At 45.4% G+C, this 19,817-nt stretch overlaps 1 protein-coding gene across 4 annotated transcripts in view; it reads left to right on the plus strand.

The window, feature by feature from the left end:
• The window catches only part of LOC137427412 (ubiquitin carboxyl-terminal hydrolase 8), a 171,873-nt gene that overhangs the window by 40,091 nt on the left and 111,965 nt on the right, over positions 1 to 19,817 (plus strand). For all 4 annotated transcript variants that reach the window (XM_068116890.2, XM_068116889.2, XM_068116891.2 and 1 more), the window contains one exon: positions 14,721 to 14,766. In XM_068116890.2, the coding sequence (XP_067972991.2) occupies positions 14,721 to 14,766 (46 nt within the window). The remainder of the gene's footprint in view (positions 1 to 14,720; positions 14,767 to 19,817) is intronic.

Below are 19,817 nucleotides of genomic sequence, written 5' to 3' on the forward strand. Positions count from 1 at the left end.
CGCATTCGACAATTTCATGAATGCCATACGCCCCGCCCATCAAAGCACGTACGTATTAAACGAACATACAGTGGCCCATGTGTCGTCATTTGCGCATGCGCCAAAGTCTTTGCAGGAACATGAAGCATCGGAACAGCGCATTTGCGCATGCGCAAGAGTGAGAACCGCCTGTGCACCATTACGCTAACAGAAGCGCTGGCGCTGCGAAGCGCTAGAGGGAGCGCTGCGCTCCCTCCCTTCGATTCCCTCCCTCTTCTGCTAGCGCTTCTGCGCTAATACGATAATTTTAAAACCCGAAGTTTTTTAAAATTTAAGGTGTGCTGTAGTTGCTCTGAGACGGACTGATTCCGAATATGCCTTTGGTTTTTCTCTGCGATGAGTAGTTCTTGAGTTATAAGAGGACAAACAAACAAACATACTTTACTGCTTTATATATACTAGGGCATGCCCGTACTATATCTATATCTAAAATTATATCCCCCCCCCTCTATTTACATTAAATGGTTTGGTCCAAAGCGAACGGCTTGCGAGTACGGTGACAATCCCCCCCCCCCCCTCTATTTACATGAAATGGTTTGGTCCAAAGCGAACGGCTTGCGGAGTTTGGTAAAGAAATCGCCATAGCATGCACAAACGCGCAGGAAAGCGAAAGAATCGCAAATTAGTTTTAATTAGTTTTAAAACATCGTTTAACGCCAACATAGCGGCAACATAGTTTGCCAACGTGAAATAAATGAATACGCTCTCAAATGTGCCGTCCGAGGCAGAGTCTGTTCGCCACGTTCGGCACACGTGATAGCTCGCTGCTCTCTGATTGGTTGAATCGTTTTTTGGACATAGCTCGGTAACTACTTCTCCAATTAATATGAAACCTTGAAAAGGCACATCCTCGGGTCCCCAGCAATATACCTGGCAAGTTTCAAGTATATCGGACCCGTGGTTGTCGAGAAACAGCGGTCACAGACATACAGACATACAAACATACAAACATACAAACATACAAACATACACACAGAGATTACTGGAATTATAGATAGATAGATACTGTATGTATGTATATATATATATATATATATATATATATATATATATATATATATATATATATATATATATATATATATATATATATATATATATATATACACACACCTTCTCCCCCTGCAGATATGTATGTATATATATATATATATATATATATATATATATATATAATATATAAATAATATATATATATATAATATATATATATATATATATACACACACACACAGTCACGTGAAAAAGTAAGTACACCCCATGTAAAGTTTTGACTTTTTCAACATATTTCAACATGCAGCTATTTGATCTTCATTTCAACAATATTTATGGATGAAGGTGATATCATATAACAAATATCATGGAACATTTACATTTTGTAGTCCATTGTATAATTTAAATAAACATAAATGCAAATTTCGCATGTGGAAAAAGTAAGTACACCCCTACATTTATCACTACTTCAAATACCTAAAATTAGAATGAGGTGCACCAGCTCAGGTGCAAATGATTAGAACATCGTTAGAGAGGATCTTGGAGGAACCTGTCTTTAAACCTCAGACATTTAGTTTGGTTTACTCTTTGTTGTTGAAGTGTGTGGCGTCACCATGCCGAGATCAAAAGAGCTCTCTTAGGCCTTCAGAAAGAAGGTTATAGATGCGTACGAGTCTCGGAAGGGATTTAAAAAGATCTCCAAACAATTTGAAAACAATCATTCGACTGTCCGGAAGATCATCTACAAGTGGAGAAGATTCCAATCAACTGCCAACTTGTTCAGGCCAGGCCACCCCAGCAAGTTCAGCCCGAGAGCAGACCGCAAGATGCTGAAAGAAGTGTCGACGAACCCCAGAATGTCATCACAGGACCGACAGGTAGCTCTTGCAACTATTGATGTCAAAGTGCACGAGTCTACCATTAGAAAGAGGCTGCACAAATTTGATCTACATGGGAGGTGTGCCAGGAGGAAACCTTTGCTGTCCAGAAAGAACATCAGGGCAAGATTAAAGTTTGCCAATGAACACCTAGGCAAAGACCAGCACATCTGGAACAATGTGCTCTGGACAGATGAGTCAAAGGCAGAGCTATTTGGCCACAGCACCAGAAGACATATTTGGCGAAAACCAAAGACAGCATTTGACCACAAGAACCTGATACCAACTGTAAAGCATGGTGGAAATATTATGGTTTGGGGCAGCTTTGCTGCATCAGGGCCTGGGCAGCTCACCATCATAGAATCCACTATGAATTCTTCATTGTACCAGAGGGTGCTTAAGGATAATATGAGGCCATCTGTCGGAAAGTTGAAGCTCAACCGAAGGTGGACCTTGCAACATGACAATGACCCTAAACATACCAGTAAATCCACCAAGGAATGGCTGAAAAGAAAGAAATGGAGGGTTCTGGAATGGCCAAGTCAAAGCCCGGATCTAAATCCCATCAAGATGTTGTGGGGGGATTTGAAACGAGCTGTGTATGCAAGAAACCCCTCAAACATTGCACAGCCGAAAGAATTCTGCATGGAGGAGTGGGCAACAATTTCTCCCAGTCGATGTCAGAGACTGATAGACAGTTATAAGAAACGCCTACTTGAGGTTGTTTCTGCCAAAGGGGGCAATACCACCTATTAGAGCCAAGGGTGTACTTACTTTTTCCACATGCGAAATTTGCATTTATGTTTATTTAAATGATACAATGGACTACAAAATGTAAATGTTTCATGATATTTGTTATATTATATCACCTTTATCTATCAATATTGTTGAAATGAAAATCAAATAGCTGTATGTTGAAATATGTTGAAAAAGTCAAAACTTTACATGGGGTGTACTTACTTTTTCACGTGACTGTATACAGGGTGAGTCAGAAGTAGCGCCCGATTTCAGTTTTTTGGTACACTTCCGTAATAATTTTCCCCCGAATAAATGGTTAAATCAACATGTCATTCATTTATTTCTACCTTCTTGTACACTGTAATACAAATGTCAAACAAACAATCAACTGACAGAAATATATATATATATAAACAGAAATCTTTTTATAAACGAAAACCATTCGTACCATGCAAAGCCAATGGATGGAAGGGACAGGACGGTCAAATCAGAGGAAGAACATGATTTATTTACACTATTATGTTCAATGATAATGATGAAGGAAAGGGGGACACAGAGCAGAAGCTTAACCAGTTTAACTTATAACCCAGACACGGGCCCAATCACTCACACGGGGAAATGGAAGAAGAGCAGGTTCGCGCGCCTTGCTGCCGGTCGCTCGTGGTGTAGCCCTCTGGCGGTCACGGCACGTATCAGGCGAAGGCAGGCTGGAGGAAATCGCGCATCTGTGGCCCGGCATGGGTCATACTCTCGAGTGCGCGATTAATACAGCGGCAGAGCGCAGGGTACAGGGCATGGGGCAAGTTCGTGTACAATGAGGCTATTACAACAGTCAATTCAAGCACTTCGATTTGTTCAGGGCTGGGCAACTTTCACTCCTCGTCTCTCGTTCTTGATCTCACCCGTTCTGCCGCCCACGAACTCTCACAGCTCTCTCCTTTCGTGCGTTCTGCGTTCTGACTCACGCACGTTCTGCTGCTGTTCTGCTTAATGGGCTCGGGGCAGGACCTTATATGGCACCTCCCCGATCTTACCCGAATGTTCCAAGCCCCGCCTCCTGCCGCAGTGGTAACCCACTCCCCTCGAGCCCTGATTGGCGGCTCGTTGCTTACCGGCCACTCCCCCTGCAGCTCGTCCCTTCGGCCTTGCCAGACTTGTTGAAGGCCTACCACGTGGCATTTCAGCGCCAAAACCAAACCAAAAGCACCCAAGCTCACTGGCCTACTCAACGCAAAACTAAACACAGGAAAGGACTACGCTTACATTTACGAAGAAATAACTGAACTATCGCGAGGCTTCATGTTGTGGTGCAACTAACTAAGAGGGGGAATTAACCTTTATTCCAAAACCGCAACACTACACCCCTCTCTCGTCAGACTCGTCCCGAGTCGAAACCACCAATGGAACGACCGGTAGAGTCAGACATGCAAAATTAACCTTACTTTTAAATGTGACACATAGGTGTGGTTCCCCCTAGCATTTACTCTGACCCGTGTGTGCGACAGTTTTAGCACTCGATATGTCCCTCCTATTGCATTGAGCAGCTACCTAACAGTTTCACGCCCACAACTACCCGAGTATTTCCGGAATTTTCAAACTAAACACATAGCCGGTGGGCAGCATTCTTATATTTACAAGCATGTATATTTACAATTCTATGACCCAGGACCTGTTCTTTTTGGAAGAGAAGATTGGATGGGAGAGAAAACACAGCAAAAACACACTCATAAATGACACTTGCTTCTTGCATCTTGCTTCTTGCTTCTGCGTCTATCAAACCGGCTGGCCCCCTGACCGGCATACAGGCCATTTGAAGCATCGGGGCCAACTACACTTACAGAACTTGGTTATCCCTAGCACACATAACAAACAATGCTTTTATTTGGCCAGCAGGGCCGTTCTCACGTGGTCCGACTGCGTGGCATCAATGCCACTCAAACAAGTGGTCCGAAGGTGCAAGATGATTTTGCAGCAAGGTGCTGCACAACAGAGGTGCAAGGCCACAAGGCTCGTGGTCCATTAGTGTGATGAGGTGCAGAAAAAGTTTTGGCAGCAAAGTGCTGCACATGTGCAGCAAAAGGATATGGCAGCAAGGTGCTGCACAGGTTGGCTGCACTAATGAAACAAGGACAGGGCAGCAAGGTGCAGAAGGGATGCTGCACAGGTCGATGGTGCTGCACAGTTCGGCCTCCAAAATGGTCCTGGGGCGGGGGAAGACAAGGCATGACATGTTAAATGACATTTGAGACCATCGAGTCTCCGGTCCCTCGAGCAAGGAAGCGACTTCGACCTCTGCATGGCAGCAAAGTTAAAGTATTCTTTCCATTCGTGTCTTCGTCAATTTCTACTCGTTTTTTATTGTGCATGTGTTGCAGTGTGTTTTCCAGTTGGTGTCGATTTGCAATTCATGCAAACTTTTGTATAATTTAATCGTTTTCTGTTCCCACCGCGTGCGCGGCCTGGTTTCTCTCGGCTTCCCTCCCCCCATCGGTGTTATGTGAATTTGAGTTCTTTCCTTCGCTGTATTGCTTATTTCTTAGATTTTCTCTTTTCCCCCTAACTTCCCCAAACATCGACCACTTATCTAACGTTTTAAATACCGTCTGGCAAATACCGTAATTAATCGTGTTCTGCTCCTCGTGTGCAGCCTTGTACCCCCGTCGGTGTTCGTTAACTTAAGTCCCCTACTTCTTGTTTTGCATGGCTCTTAGGTTTTTCCCTTCTACCCTTAACATAATACTCTTTGTCTGACATTTTAAATCCCCACCCACAAACCCCCCCCGCCCCCCCCAAAAAACCAAATATTTATTTTCCTTTCTCCACGTGTGCTGTTGTCTCATCCTGTACTTCTGTCCAGGTGTGCTGTTCGCCCCCGCCCCCATTATCTCCTTGCCATCCACCTTTTGCCCTGTTCACGTGACTCGTGGTGGTCCCTCTCGGCCCTCCCCCCATTGGAATTTTGTGCATTTAAGATTGTTCACGGTTCTGTTTAAATATTATTTAAATATGTTTAAACTTTCCCCTTCAGTGTTTTATTCAGTGGTATTTTACAACATGCTGTTCTTCTTTCAATTTCCTCTCCAACTCATTCCACTTCAAAAAAAATAAATTCAATCCCTTATAACTCGTAATCACTGCATGCTTTAAATTCACATTCATTCCATCCCTCCTCCATCGTTCTTAATCGGATTGCTGACTTGAAAATCACAATAAACCCAATTTATTATCAATGTTCGTCTTTCATTAATCATCCACTTTCTAAACTCCCCTCTTCCCCCTCCCCTCCAAATCCCCCCCCCTTGCCCCTCCACTCCTAACCTCCCCCCCTTGCCCCTCCACTCCTAACCTCCCCCCTTGCCCCTCCCCTCCTAAACTCCCCCTTGCCCCTCCCCTCCTAAACTCCCCCCTCACTCCTCCCCCTTCAAAACTCCCCCCCAACCCCTCCCATGCAAATCTCCACCCATACCATTCCTCTCCAATTCTCCCTCCCCCTCTTCCTCCTCAAAGCTGCCTCCTCCCCTTCTACTTTCCTCTGCCGCCCCTCAAACAACCCCTCACTGTGCCTCATCCCTTCACCATCAAACCTTTCGTTCTCCTCATCCTTCCCTTTCTTGTAACTCTTCTGTAATCTCTGACACACTATCAACTGCTCTCCCTACCTCCCCCTCTCATCCTTCATCTTACCCTACCTCTCCCCTCCCCTGTCCTGTACCCGATGCTCCCCCCCTCTCTTCATTAACGGTATGGACCTCAAACATCCGGGGCCTTTGCTCAAACCTGACTGATCTCTCCATACAGGTTGCTTCTGACAATCCAGACTTGATCTGCTTAACAGAAACTTTCCTCCTTCAAGATGTCTCTGATTCCTTAATATCTCTTCCTGGTTACTCCCTCCTCGGGTATGATAGACCTGAGCCTCGACCTGGTAGTCGGGTGGCTATCTTTATCAAAAACTCTCTTGCTCACTCTCCTTGCACTGCCCTCTCTCCACCTCACCCCCAGGAGTACCTCTGGCTACGGCTTCCTCTCCGCTCCCACCTTTTGTTCATATGTGTTCTGTACCGTCCTCCAAACAGTGATGACTCCATTTACATTTCACTGTCTGACAACATGGACCAACTTCTATCCACTCATCCCAACTCTCTTCCTCATATGTGGCGACTTCAACTGTCATCATGCCAGCTGGCTGGGTGTGGGTTCATCTCTCACCAGCCATGGCACCTCAGCAAAGGACTTCTGCGACTCACTGGGATTGACAACAACATGCATTTTACAACGTGCATTTTAGGCCATTTTCCCTGCTAGAGCGGGGGTTAGCCTTGCGGTCCCCATGACAATCTTCTCCATTTTGCCCTATTTTCTGCATCTCTCCTTGTTAACCCCCTTGCCCGCATTTCTTCTTCCAACATCTTTAGCCAAGTCTTTCTCTGTCTTCCCCGTCCTCTACTTCCTTCTACATTAATTTCCATCACTCTTCTCAACCAGTCACTTTCATGCTTCCTCAACACATGACCAAACCATCTCAACCAGTTCCTCTTCACAGCATCAATCACAGGCTCTATTCCCATCATCTTTTGCAATTCATCATTTGTCTTCCTCTCTCTCAACGATACTCCGCACATCCATCGAACCATTCGCATTTCCAGCCTTCGTTGCTGCTCTACGTTCATTACCCATGTCCCGCTCCCATAAATCATAACACTTCTCACACATGCAGCATACACCTTTCCCTTCAGCTTCAGCGACACTCTCCTCCTCATCAGCATGCCACTCAGTTCCCGAACCTTCTTCCATGCACATCTCACTCGAGCAACCGTTGCCGAGTCTGATCCACCTTCTCCATTCAGCATGTCTCCGAGGTAGCAAAATGTTTTCACACCTTCCAGCTTCACGCCGTCTCCAAGATCCAACTCAACATTTCCTCCATCTGCAGCTCCCTCTGTGCACACCTTACATTTGAATGTCGCTGCCACACTGGTTAATGACCCTCTCAGACCACTACATTTTGATGAACCCACTTAACGCACATTGTACATTGAATGGAGTTCCCTCCGACACCCTTCCGACACACAGCACAGGGCCACTTCCCAGTTCTTTCCACCTCACCACATGCTTTACCACTTGCCATCACCTTCGTCTTTCCGATATTCACCTTCAGACCTTTTGTCTCCATACATTCCTTCCACTTGTTCATCTTTTCCTTCAGTCCATCCATACTTTCCGCAATCAACACCAGATCATCTGCATACAACAACTCCCACGGTAAACCCTCCTTTACGTTCTGAGCCAGCACCTCCATCACAGCTACAAATAGTAGTGGACTTAGTACCAACCCCTGATGCACTCCCACCTTCACCTCAAACTCACCACTGTTCCCGTCCTTCGTCCTTACAGCTGTGCGCACTCTTTTGTACATTGCCATCACTACTCTGATCAACCATTCCTCCACTCCTAACTTTCTCAATGCCCATATCAATACATTGCATGGAACCCTATCGAATGCTTTCTCCAGATCAACAAACCCAAAAAACAACTTCTTCCTCTTCTCCATGTACTTCTCCTGCAACTGCCTCACAATGAAAAGCGCGTCTGTCGTTCCTCTTCCTGGCATAAATCCAAACTGCATTTCGTCGATCTTCACTTTCTTCCTTATCCTCCTCTCCAACACCCTTTCCAATACCTTCATTCCATGCTCCAATAACTTTATCGCTCGGTACGAGCCACACTCCAGAGGGTCACCTTTCCCCTTGTATAGAGGGACGAGGGTACTCAGTTCCCAATCCACTGGAATGCGGCCTTCTTTCACCACCAGATTACAGATCTCTGTCATTCTCTTCACACCCCAACTTCCTGCTGCCTTCAACATATCTCCCACAACTCCCGTCGGCCCTCCCGCTTTTCCACTCTTCATTGCTTTTATCGCTTCCTCAACTTCCTTCTCAGTTATCTTCTCTGCCGGTCCTAAAACTGGGTTACTCTCTTTGTTGCCATCCCATTCATTCTCTGTATTCAACAGCATTTCCATATATCTTTTGCATCTTCCTTTAATTCCATCTGGGTCGACAACGATTTGTCCCACTTCATCCTTCAAGCAACTCACCCCCATCACATCACACCTCTTTCGTGATGTTCTTTGCAATCCTGAATACTGCTTTCTGGCCCTCTTCCGAATCCAAGCGTTCTCCGAACATTTTCCTACATGCCTCCTGCGCCTTTGCTACCTCTTTCTTTGCAGCCTTCTTGGCTGCCTTATAACTTTCATGCTCTGCTGTTTCTGCTCCCGTACCCTTCGCCTTCTGCCACTCCTTGAACTTCTTCCTCTTCTCGTCAATCCTCTTTCCAACTTCATCATCCCACCACCATGTTTCCGAGTGCCTCAGTGGTCCTTTTGTCCATCCACATACCTCACCAACGGCTCCCAACAGATTCACTTTCATTAACATCCAACCACTTTCAAGCTCAACCACATCATCCTCGACCCTACTCAGCCTCTCTTTTAATGCCTCCCTTTCTGTCACCTCTTTCAACCTCCACACCTTCATTCTCGGTTGGTACTTCACCCGCCGAGCTCACCTCGCACCTTTCACCCTTATGTCGCAGACAACCAAGTGGTGCTGTGAAACAGCCTCCTCCCCCGGGATCACCTTTGTGTCCCGGAGGTGCCCCCTATCTCGCCTACGCACCATCAGGTAGTCAACGGTTGTCGTCGACCCACCTGACGTGTATGTAACAAGCTTATTATCCTCTTTCTGGAACTGAGTATTACAAATCAACAAATCAGCTCCATCAGCAAACTCCAAAATCCTTTCACCTTCTCCATTTCTCACACCATATCCATAACCCCCATGAACTCCCTCAAAACCGTCCATACTCCTTCCCACATGTCCATTCAGGTCTCCTCCCACCACAACATCTTCCTCATCTTTCACGTTTTCCATCAGCTTCTCTATCGCACACCAGAACTTGTCCTTCGCTTCATCGCTTCGACCAACCTGCGGAGCATATCCTGAGATGACGTTCACCAAGAGCTTTCCAATCATCATTTTCACCATCATCAACCTATCACTCACTCTAGTCACATTCACCACACTGTCTACAAACTCCTCAGAAAACAGGACACCAACACCATTCACGCCCTCCGGGCACCCTTGCCACACAAACTTGTATTTCTGTCCCTGCCTACCCTTCACCATTCTCACACCACTTCCCTTCCATCTCATCTCCTGCACACAACATATGTCCACTCTTCTTCTGACCAATACTTCCACCACTTCTCCTGATCTCCCTGTCATTGTCCCTACATTCCATGTCCCAAACCTCAGAAACCGATCTCCACTTCGGGCTGCACCCTGCCCATATGTAGTTGTAATTGTCATGGTTCTCTTTTTGAGGCAATGTTTTTATGGCCGGATGCCCTTCCTGACGCCAACCCTCTTAGTCGTCTCTTACGACACGCAGGGATACGGTGTACCTATTCTGACCAGGGTACACACTGGGAAACGTTTAAAACATGGAAATTCTGGGGGGGGGGGGGGGGGCTGCGGGCTGCCAACGACTGGCACGGCTGCGGTTTAAACATATTCCAACAATATCCAAACAGAACCATGAAACCCCATGAATAACAATCTGGGAAAAGTCTCCAAGCGAGAACGTGGATTTGAGAAAGAAGGAGTAGAGGCGGAAGAAAAACGAGATACAGTGGGCGGGGCACAAGTCGAGACGAGGAGGAGAGCGAACAAGCACGTGTCCGGGAGGAGAGAAAGAATCAATATAGAATTCTTTGTCTATCCGTTTGTCCTGTTTTTAAAAACGCCGGACAAAGGGTGTTATGTCCGCGAGAGGCAGGGGGGAGAAAAGAAAATTACACTGGGATTGACACAATGTCAATTTCCTGACTCGGATCTCAGCCAATGGTGTATCTTCTCTTCTAGACTTGGTTATGACAAACTTCCCTGCTAATGTCTGCTGCTCTTCTTCTGCCCCAATCGGTTCTTCTGATCATGTGCTTGTTAAAGTGGACATCTCTCTGGCCATTCTCAGAGAGCCTCCTCAGCGTCGCCGCGTCTGGCATTTCACTCAGGCCGACTGGCACGGTCTTCAAGCAGCCATCAATCATCTGGACTGGTCTCCCATCTCCACTGCCTCTGACATCAACTCATCCTGGGAATTCTTCCAAAGCAAACTGCTCTCTCTCATGCACAGATTTATCCCATCTCGTCTTCAGTTGTCTTACCCTTCCTTCCGTCCATGGTACACTGAATCTTGTGAAGTCCCCGGTTCCCCTCAGACCCCGGGTACACGAACGAAGGAGAAACGGTGCGACGAAGCTCACGCCCGGCGAGTTGCATGCTCGTACAACTTCAATTGCCAATCTCCCAATCACGGGTCGAAGGGTTATCGATCACCACCCCAATACCTTCAAGACCACTTGGCTGGAAGGCCGGGAATTGAACCCCTCGCGATTCCACACTTTTTTCCCAATCAAGTGAGCAGAGTGGATCGCGCGGTGTGAATCACGGTTTTATACTGCGTGATCTATGGACCTAATCGAGCAGCCAAATTCGGTTCGAACGATGCTGGGCCAATGGATTAAAGGACGTACACGAGCAGGTCGAGAGGAAACAAAATGTACACGTCTTTTACTCGCAATAGCACAGAAAAAAGGATGAGAAGCAGACCTAACAATTCTTACCTATCTAAATCCCAACATAGGCACCTGGCACACTCGCACACACACACAGGGAATGAATCACACACTGGTTAGACTCGTACCAGTGGACGTGCGGACACTCACTCGGGTCCGGCAGTTCCCGCGCGTGGTGCATGGTTTGATCCGGCAGACAGCACTATGGAGGATTGCACGGAGGATGATCCGCCGCTTGAAGGTCAGGTGAGCACGGATGACGAACCAGCTCGAGGACAAAGGTGAAGTGCAGCACGGACGAACCAGCACGAGGACGAAGGAGAAGCGCATCACGGATGAACCAGCACGTAGGACAGCCAGTTTGAAGACGAACGAGGAGAGACATCCCGAAGGGCGATGGGCACGGACCTTTATTGTGTGGAATGTCCTTCTAGAAGGTTCCACGGCCTCCCATTAGCCGAGGTTGGTCACGTGCAGTCATTCCCCCCCACCTCATTCGGGAAGGTTCCACGACCTACCATTGGTCACTGTTAGTCACGTGCGGTCATTGCGCCCCGCCTCCTTTCGGAAGGTTTTATGCTCCGCCTACTACTGTCGCGGTTGATCACGTGGACTGTTTCTCCTCGCCCACGAACGAACGTCTTCGTTCAACCATACGAGGATTGGAATCCTGCCTAACTCAACGCATATCTGTTTTAATTACTACACAATGGGAAGGGAGCTAATCTTTACATTTAATAATAAATAACTGACTACTGCAGGCTACATGTTGTTGTGTAATTAACTAGAAGGTGCCCTTTATTGCAAAACTGTAAATATATATATATATATAAATATATATACAGACTTGGCATTTAATATGGAATATATTTTTTTTCTTGACTTGGGTTTACTTTCTTAACTCAGTATATCAATCTGGTGAGTTTCTTTTACACTTTGGTGATTTATTAGTTAAAGAACCATGTCACTGATTGTCTGTCGCAGCAAGAAGTCAACAACAGGATTATATCACAGGTGGCGTGGCAAAATGTACGGACAGGTGCATTTGATGATTGGCTTCACAGTCGGGTATACAAGGGTTGTTGCATTCTGTATTAGTGGAAAACAACTGCTGCACGTCTCCAAAAGTTATTGCCGCTTCCTCTGGAGATGGTCCGTCAAATCGACAATGCTGTTTGTCATGGAGTGGTGGCTTTACGAAATTCTGGCATGAAACAGCATGCTATTGCTCGGCAGTATGGCATCACTCAAGGTCAGGTGTCAAAGATCCTGAAACGAAATGCTCAGAGGGGTGTCGCTACTCCAATACCGAGGCCAGGACGTCCCCGCAGAACCACAAGGAGGGATCATCGCCAGCTGCACCGGTTAGTCCGCAATGGCCGTACCAAGTCAGCTAATCGGCTTAGGGCTGAGTGGCAGCAACTGACAAATGTGCCTGTATCCAGAAGGCGAGTCAACCAACGACTGGTTCAAGCAGGCTATCGTGCCAGGCGTCCCCTGAGAAAGCCACGCCTGACCAGACAACACCGCCAGTGCCGATTGCAGTGGGCCAAAGAGCACCGTCAATGGCAGCCAGGACACTGGAATCACGTGATCTTCAGTGACGAGTCTAGATTTCTGGTCTATCGTCAAGATGGCCGCGTCCGAGTGCGCAGACAAGTGCATGAAGCCTACAACAAAGATTGTATAGTGCCAAGAGTCCAAGCTGGAGGTGGTGGGGTGACCGTTTGGGCTGCTTTTCATGCAGGGGGCAAAACTGACCTGGTTGTCCTGAATGGAAACCTGAACCAGTTCAAGTGCAGGGCCATTCTGGAAGAAACATTGCTTCCATTTGCTCGTGCAGCCTTTCGAGGAAACTTTGTCTTCCAAGATGACAATGCACGGCCTCATCGTGCTCGCATGATCCAACACTTTCTTGCTGACCGTGGTGTAGAGCATATGGAGTGGCCTGCCATGTCCCCGGATATGAATCCGATAGAGAACTTGTGAGCAGAATTAACGCGTCAAATCGACCACTTGGACCAGCAGCCGACCTCTGTGCGTGAATTGCAGCAGGCTATTGTCACTGCATGACAAGCAATTCCTGTCCAAACCTTGGCAAATCTCGTGAACAGCATGCCTCAACGTGTACGTGCTCTCCTGAATGCTCGGGGGGTTACACGAAGTACTGAACTAATTTTACTGTCCGTAATCCCAGTCGTCATTTAACTTTTGTTTTTGTTAAAAAAAAATTTGGCTAATGTGCAAAATAAAGAGATACTTCTGGAAAACATACAGAAGTTTAACACAGTACTGTCCATGAATTGAGTTCGATATCAGTTTACATCACTTTCAAGGATCCATTTATTTGTTTCGAAATGTCAAATGTTGTTTTTGTTTCTTTTAAAGGTCACATTAACAAAATGTCGAATAATTTCAACATAATTCCAATGAACTTTTGGTTCTAAGACATCTTGAAAAGTAAGTTCACCCTCACAAAAAAAATATTCCATATTAAATGCCAAGTCTGTATATACACATATATATATATATTTATGTATATTTTTTAATACTCCCAACCACAAATCTATAAACCTTTACTTCATATGTATATGTGTATATGTACATGTATAGTAAAAGCCCGTCAAATTTGACGGGTTGGAGCAGTTTATTCGACGTTGCCGCCTTGTGAGTGTGCCAAAGACTGAAGCCACAGCCTCGAGTCAGATGTGCTTATATCTTTTTTTATCACTAGAATATAAGACCCGTCGCTTCGCTGACGGAAATACCAATCTTTGCTGCGATGGCTAATCTATAGGGGAAGAAAAAAAACAAGACCGGAAGTCCAACAGCGGCGTAGCCAGGCTTGTAATATACTATAAACCACAAACACCCATGATTAACTTTTTTAACAGTTGCTAATGCTGTTTATAACATTAAACAAAGAAATATGGAGGAATCCAGACATCCATGAGGTACGTTTTACTGACAGAACTGATGGAAGATCTACTGTAATCTATATACCCCACAAGGGTTGGTTTAACAACATGCTATCAAAAAACCAACGCGAATTCCTTCCCTCCGCGGTTGTTAGTCCGTACACCGCTTATCATCGATTCATGAACCATATACCACTTCAATCCATTACCTTTGTATTCACGACATTGGAATTGAAGTGTTATTGTCATATTTACTATATTATTGTTATTACTATTACGAAAACGATACTACTGAAACGATACACTACTGTATTAAGAAACCAGTGCTTAATTTGTCCGAAGCAGTCCAAAGGGTAGGCATAAACCCTAAGGCCTTCAAAATTTTTCTTTAAAAAAAGAAAGAAAGTAAATTGTGTTATTTTCACCTTTTATTATTTCTTATTTGTTTTTTGTTTTTTGCTTGATGCTCACCAGCATGTCTGGTTCAGTGATTATTGTTTTTTTGTACAGGAATTATTGGAACACAAGAAGTCTTCTGAGAAGAAATTAGAAACAGGTAATTTCTAATTTGTACTACATCCGATTCATTCCCCTTGTATTTTGAGCTTGTTTTGTCAGCAGCTCTTACAAGGGGAGACCCAAGGCCTTCGGGGGGCGAAATGTCCATTCTTGTTTAGTTTCTTTGTTCATGTGAAGTATGCATCTGAATGCTCCACTTTTACATAGTGTGTTTGAGGCTCTCCCTGTGGGTTTGTAAATAAGTGCCTTAAAATATTTGAGGGTAGGCATAGGCTGTAGGCTGAAGGCTGATGAAGGCCTGATACATGCACTAAAACATTGTGTTGCACTTGGACTCGATTGCACTTAGACTTTACCTATTTACCAACAAATGCCGATTCCACTGGAAGTTTTGGCACTTTCTTGGCAACCTGTCATGCTGTCACAAATGCTTACATTTTCTTGAGAAAGGTATGTGCTCTATTAATGAGGCTGTCAATACCTTAATACTGACGAAGCACAGTTAGGGACGTCGTTTCTTAACAATGAATCAACTCACTCGATCTGTGTCACAAGCTGAAGTGTTAATAAGAACAAACAATCCTTTGGCAAAACCCCCAAATTAATTACATTAAAGTTGATGCAAACCAAATGTATCATCCATCACCACCTACTCCAAAATGCTGTCCATCAAGGATCCAATCCACAATGCACATCTTCTGCATAAAAAAATAAAACATTAATATGGGCAAAATTCACGGGATGTTTCCAAATCATTGGAATCCTTTCGCTATCAACCATAAACATGTCGTTCAGTTGTTTCCCTCCCTTGATTACTAAACTGTTTGACTTATTTGATTTTAACTTCATCCTGATCACTCAGAAGTATACCTGACTTTTGCAGAATTTTATCTGCCTTCAGCTTGTTTTCATTATCATTTTGTCATTCGTCAACTTAAAATATGGTAGAAGCATATTTTCATGACAAAGTGCAACTGCTGCAGCACATATTTAACTAGAAGGGCACTTGGTAGAGTGCATACCTCCGCCACGCAATTCCTGATCCAGTATAACATATCAGGCCCAAAAAGATAATATTCTACTGCATGAATACGCCTCATTCACTGCTCAAAGCTTTTATATATTATATATATATATATATATATATATATATCTATCTATAATTCCAGCAATGTCTGTGTGTCTGTGTGTCTGTGTGTCTGTGTGTCTGTGTGTCTGTGTGTCTGTGACCGCTGTTTCTCGACAACCACGGGTCCGATATACTTGAAACTTGCCAGGTATATTGCTGGGGACCCGAGGATGTGCCTTTTCAAGGTTTCATATTAATCGGACAATTACTTACCGAGATATGTCCAAAAAACGCTTCAACCAATCACAGAGCAGCGAGCTATCACGTGTGCCGAACGTGGCGATCAGGCTCTGCCTCGGACGGCACATTTGACAGCGTATTCATTTATTTCACGTTGGAAAACTATGTTGCCGTTAAACTATGTTTTAAAACGAATTCAAACTGCGATTAAATTAAAACGATTCATCCTAACTGCGATTTGCGAACTTCCGGACAGTGACGACTGTCCGGCAGCACGCTTTCCGGCATCCAATCACAGAACGCTTTGTTGCGTAGGCGTGGCCGATGTGAGACGAGCGGAGCTGAGCGCGTTACGAGCTGACCGCCATTACGGTACGTAATTCGATTTCTTATGCGCATTATTTCTCCCAATTCATTCATCTCCCAATTTCTCCCAATTCAATTCGTATCACTAATAAAAACGAATTTGCGATTCATTCGCTTTCCTGCGCGTTTGTGCACGCGATGGCGATTGCTTTACCAAACTCCGGAAGCCGTTCGCTTTGGACCAAACCATTGCATGAGGGGGGGGTTCTGTGGTCGTTGCGAATGGACCAAACCATTCATGTAAATAGAGGGGGGGGATTGTCACTGTACTCGCAAGCCGTTCGCCGTTCGCTTTGGCGTTGCGAATGAACCAAACCATTTCATGTAAATAGAGGGGGGGGGGGGATATAATTTTAGATAGATATATAGTACGGGCATATATATAGTACGGGCATGCCCTAGTATATATAATCAACGACATAACAGCGTGACGAGCGCTGTCCCGATCTCCTGTAGACCGAAGTCCTAGACCAAAGCGTCACCTCCGTCCCGGAGGCCTCAGCCCGGCCACTCTGTCAACAGACAGAGATTTATTCTTTGGTCCTCATTGGCTAAACATCAAGCAGAGCTGCCAATCCAGATTTCGGGCTTATTTACCTCTTATGAGGCTGCCTTTTTCAGAATAAAAAAAGGTAAAAAATCAAACATTTAAACAGCCTTGGACATGCACCTTGACCCCATGGCCAAGGCACACCATCTCTCAAGGCTGTCCCATTAGCATACACATGCACCTCAACCCAAAGGCTGAAGCACATGGTCAATCAAAACACATGCATCCTGACCCCGAAGGGCCAGAATGCATGGTCATACAATTGGACCCCTCCTCCATAGGAGTGAGCCCCCATGACTTCAACACCATGCCATCCTGATGAGGGCTTATTAACTGTTATGAGGCCACAGTTAAGGCCTGCCTTTTTTACAATGAAAAAAGGTAAAAAGTCAAACAATTGAACAGCCTCGGACGTGCACCTTGACCCCATGGCCAAGGCACAACGTCAACAAGGCTGTCCCAATAACATTACACATGCGCCTCAACCCCAAGGCTGAAGCACATGGTCATTCAAACACATGCATCATGCCCCCGAAGGGCCACAATGCATGGTCATACAATTGGGACCACTCCTCTTAATAGGAGTAAGACCCCTTGATCCACTGACAGGGCATTACTCCTGCCAGGTACGATTTGCAGGCCGACCAGCGCTTTTAGGGCCTGCGCAAGGCCTGCCTTTTTTGCTTGTGAAAAAAGGTAAAAAGTCAAACATTTGAACAGCCTCGGACGTGCACCTTGACCCCATGGCCAAGGCACAACGTCAACAAGGCTGTCCCCATAACAATACACATGCGCCTCAACCCCAAGGGGGAAGCACATGGTCATTCAAACACATGCATCATGCCCCCGAAGGGCCACAATGCATGGTCATACAATTGGGACCACTCCTCTTAATAGGAGTAAGACCCCTTGATCCACTGACAGGGCATTACTCCTGCCAGGTCCGATTTGCATGCAGGTCTACCAGCGCTTTTAGGGCCTGCGCAAGGCCTGCCTTTTTTGCTTGTGAAAAAAGGTAAAACGTCAAACATTTGAACAGCCTTGGACGTGCACCTTGACCCCGTGGCCAAGGCACAATGTCAACAAGGCTGTCCCAATAACATTACACATGCACCTCAACCCCAAGGGGGAAGCACATGGTCATTCAAACGCATGCATCATGCCCCCGAAGGGCCACAATGCATGGTCATACAATTGGGACCACTCCTCTTAATAGGAGTAAGACCCCTTGATCCACCGACAGGGCATTACTCCTGCCAGGTCCGATTTGCATGCAGGTCTACCAGCCCTCACCAGGACGGCATACTGCAAGAATCTAACCAATGAGGACCAAACTCGTCTGTTAAGTTGATCAAGGCACCTCCTAGCTTTAATGGTGAGCACCAGCCACGCAATTCCCCTTCTCTCCCCATCTTGTCTTCCGCTCCCTCTTTTTATATATTTTGTTTGTCTGTTTGATTTGTTTGTGAAATAAATGTTAGCTCTTTCATGAGCCTCGATTCTATATACAAAAAACAAAAAAAAAGACAGGCTGTTGGTTCCTTGCGGGTTATGCGTTTTTTTCCGTGTGAGACATAATCCATGGCTGGTGCTCACCATTAAAGCTAGGAGGTGCCTTGATCAATATATATTGTTGCGGATCTCGAACGTCGGCTCTCCCTTTATCAAGGGGGGGTTAATCCCCTTGTCCTTTTATCTTGCCGACGCGAGTCCTGGAAGTTATAACGTCCTTCCCGGCGCGGCGTTAGGTAGGGTTTGTTAGGCCGAGGGGTTCACTACTACCTAATTACTAACGCCGACCGGAAACGAGGGAATAACTCCCGCTCGAACCAAGGATATGATGGAAAATGCCGAGCGGATAGCAATCCGCGATCCGAGCTGTTAACAAATGACTAGACCCGATTATAGGGGTTGCGATCGTGCCACGCTTACCCAATTGGAGAAAATACGGATACGATCGGATGGAGAGTAAACCCAGAAAATAGGAAGAACAGATTGGTTTATTAATTATGTACAAAGAAAGAAGAGAAAACGAAAGAAATGTACAGGATAGGAAGAGGAAGAAGAAGCACACAGGGCAGCCTTAAACAGTCTTATTCTTAATACCCAGGACAAACCGGCCCGTCTCAGACACACACGGGATTGTAGATGGTTGATGGTCACCAACGCGTCCAGGCTCCGGTCCAACGGGCAAAACCCGGCAGGCAGTTTCGTGTATAGTGGAACGCGAACGGACAATTACAGTCACGTGAAAAAGTAAGTACACCCCATGTAAAGTTTTGACTTTTTCAACATATTTCAACATACAGCTATTTGATCCTCATTTCAACAATATTGATAGATAAAGGTGATATAATATAACAAATATCATGAAACATTTACATTTTGTAGTCCATTGTATAATTTAAATAAACATAAATGCAAATTTCGTATGTGGAAAAAGTAAGTACACCCCTACATTTATCCCTACTTCAAATACCTAAAATTAGAATCAGGTGCACCAGCTCAGCTGCAAATGATTAGAACATGGTAAGAGAGGATCTTGGAGGAACCTGTCTTATTTAAACCTCAGACATTTAGTTTGGTTTGCTCTTTGTTGTTGAAGTGTGCGGCGTCACCATGCCTCGATCAAAAGAGCTCTCTCAGGCCTTCAGAAAGAAGGTTATAGATGCCTACGAGTCTGGGAAGGGATTTAAAAAGATCTCCAAACAATTTGAAATCAATCATTCGACTATCCGGTAGATCATCTGCAAGTGGAGAAGATTCCAAACAACTGCCAACTTGTTCAGGCCAGGCCGCCCCAGCAAGTTCAGCCTGAGAGCAGACCGCAAGATGCTGAAAGAAGTCTCTAAGAACCCCAGAA

The sequence above is a fragment of the Myxine glutinosa genome, chromosome 2, assembly GCF_964187855.1.
Source record: "Myxine glutinosa chromosome 2, kmMyxGlut1.1, whole genome shotgun sequence".
NCBI classification, from domain to species: Eukaryota; Metazoa; Chordata; class Myxini; order Myxiniformes; family Myxinidae; genus Myxine; species Myxine glutinosa.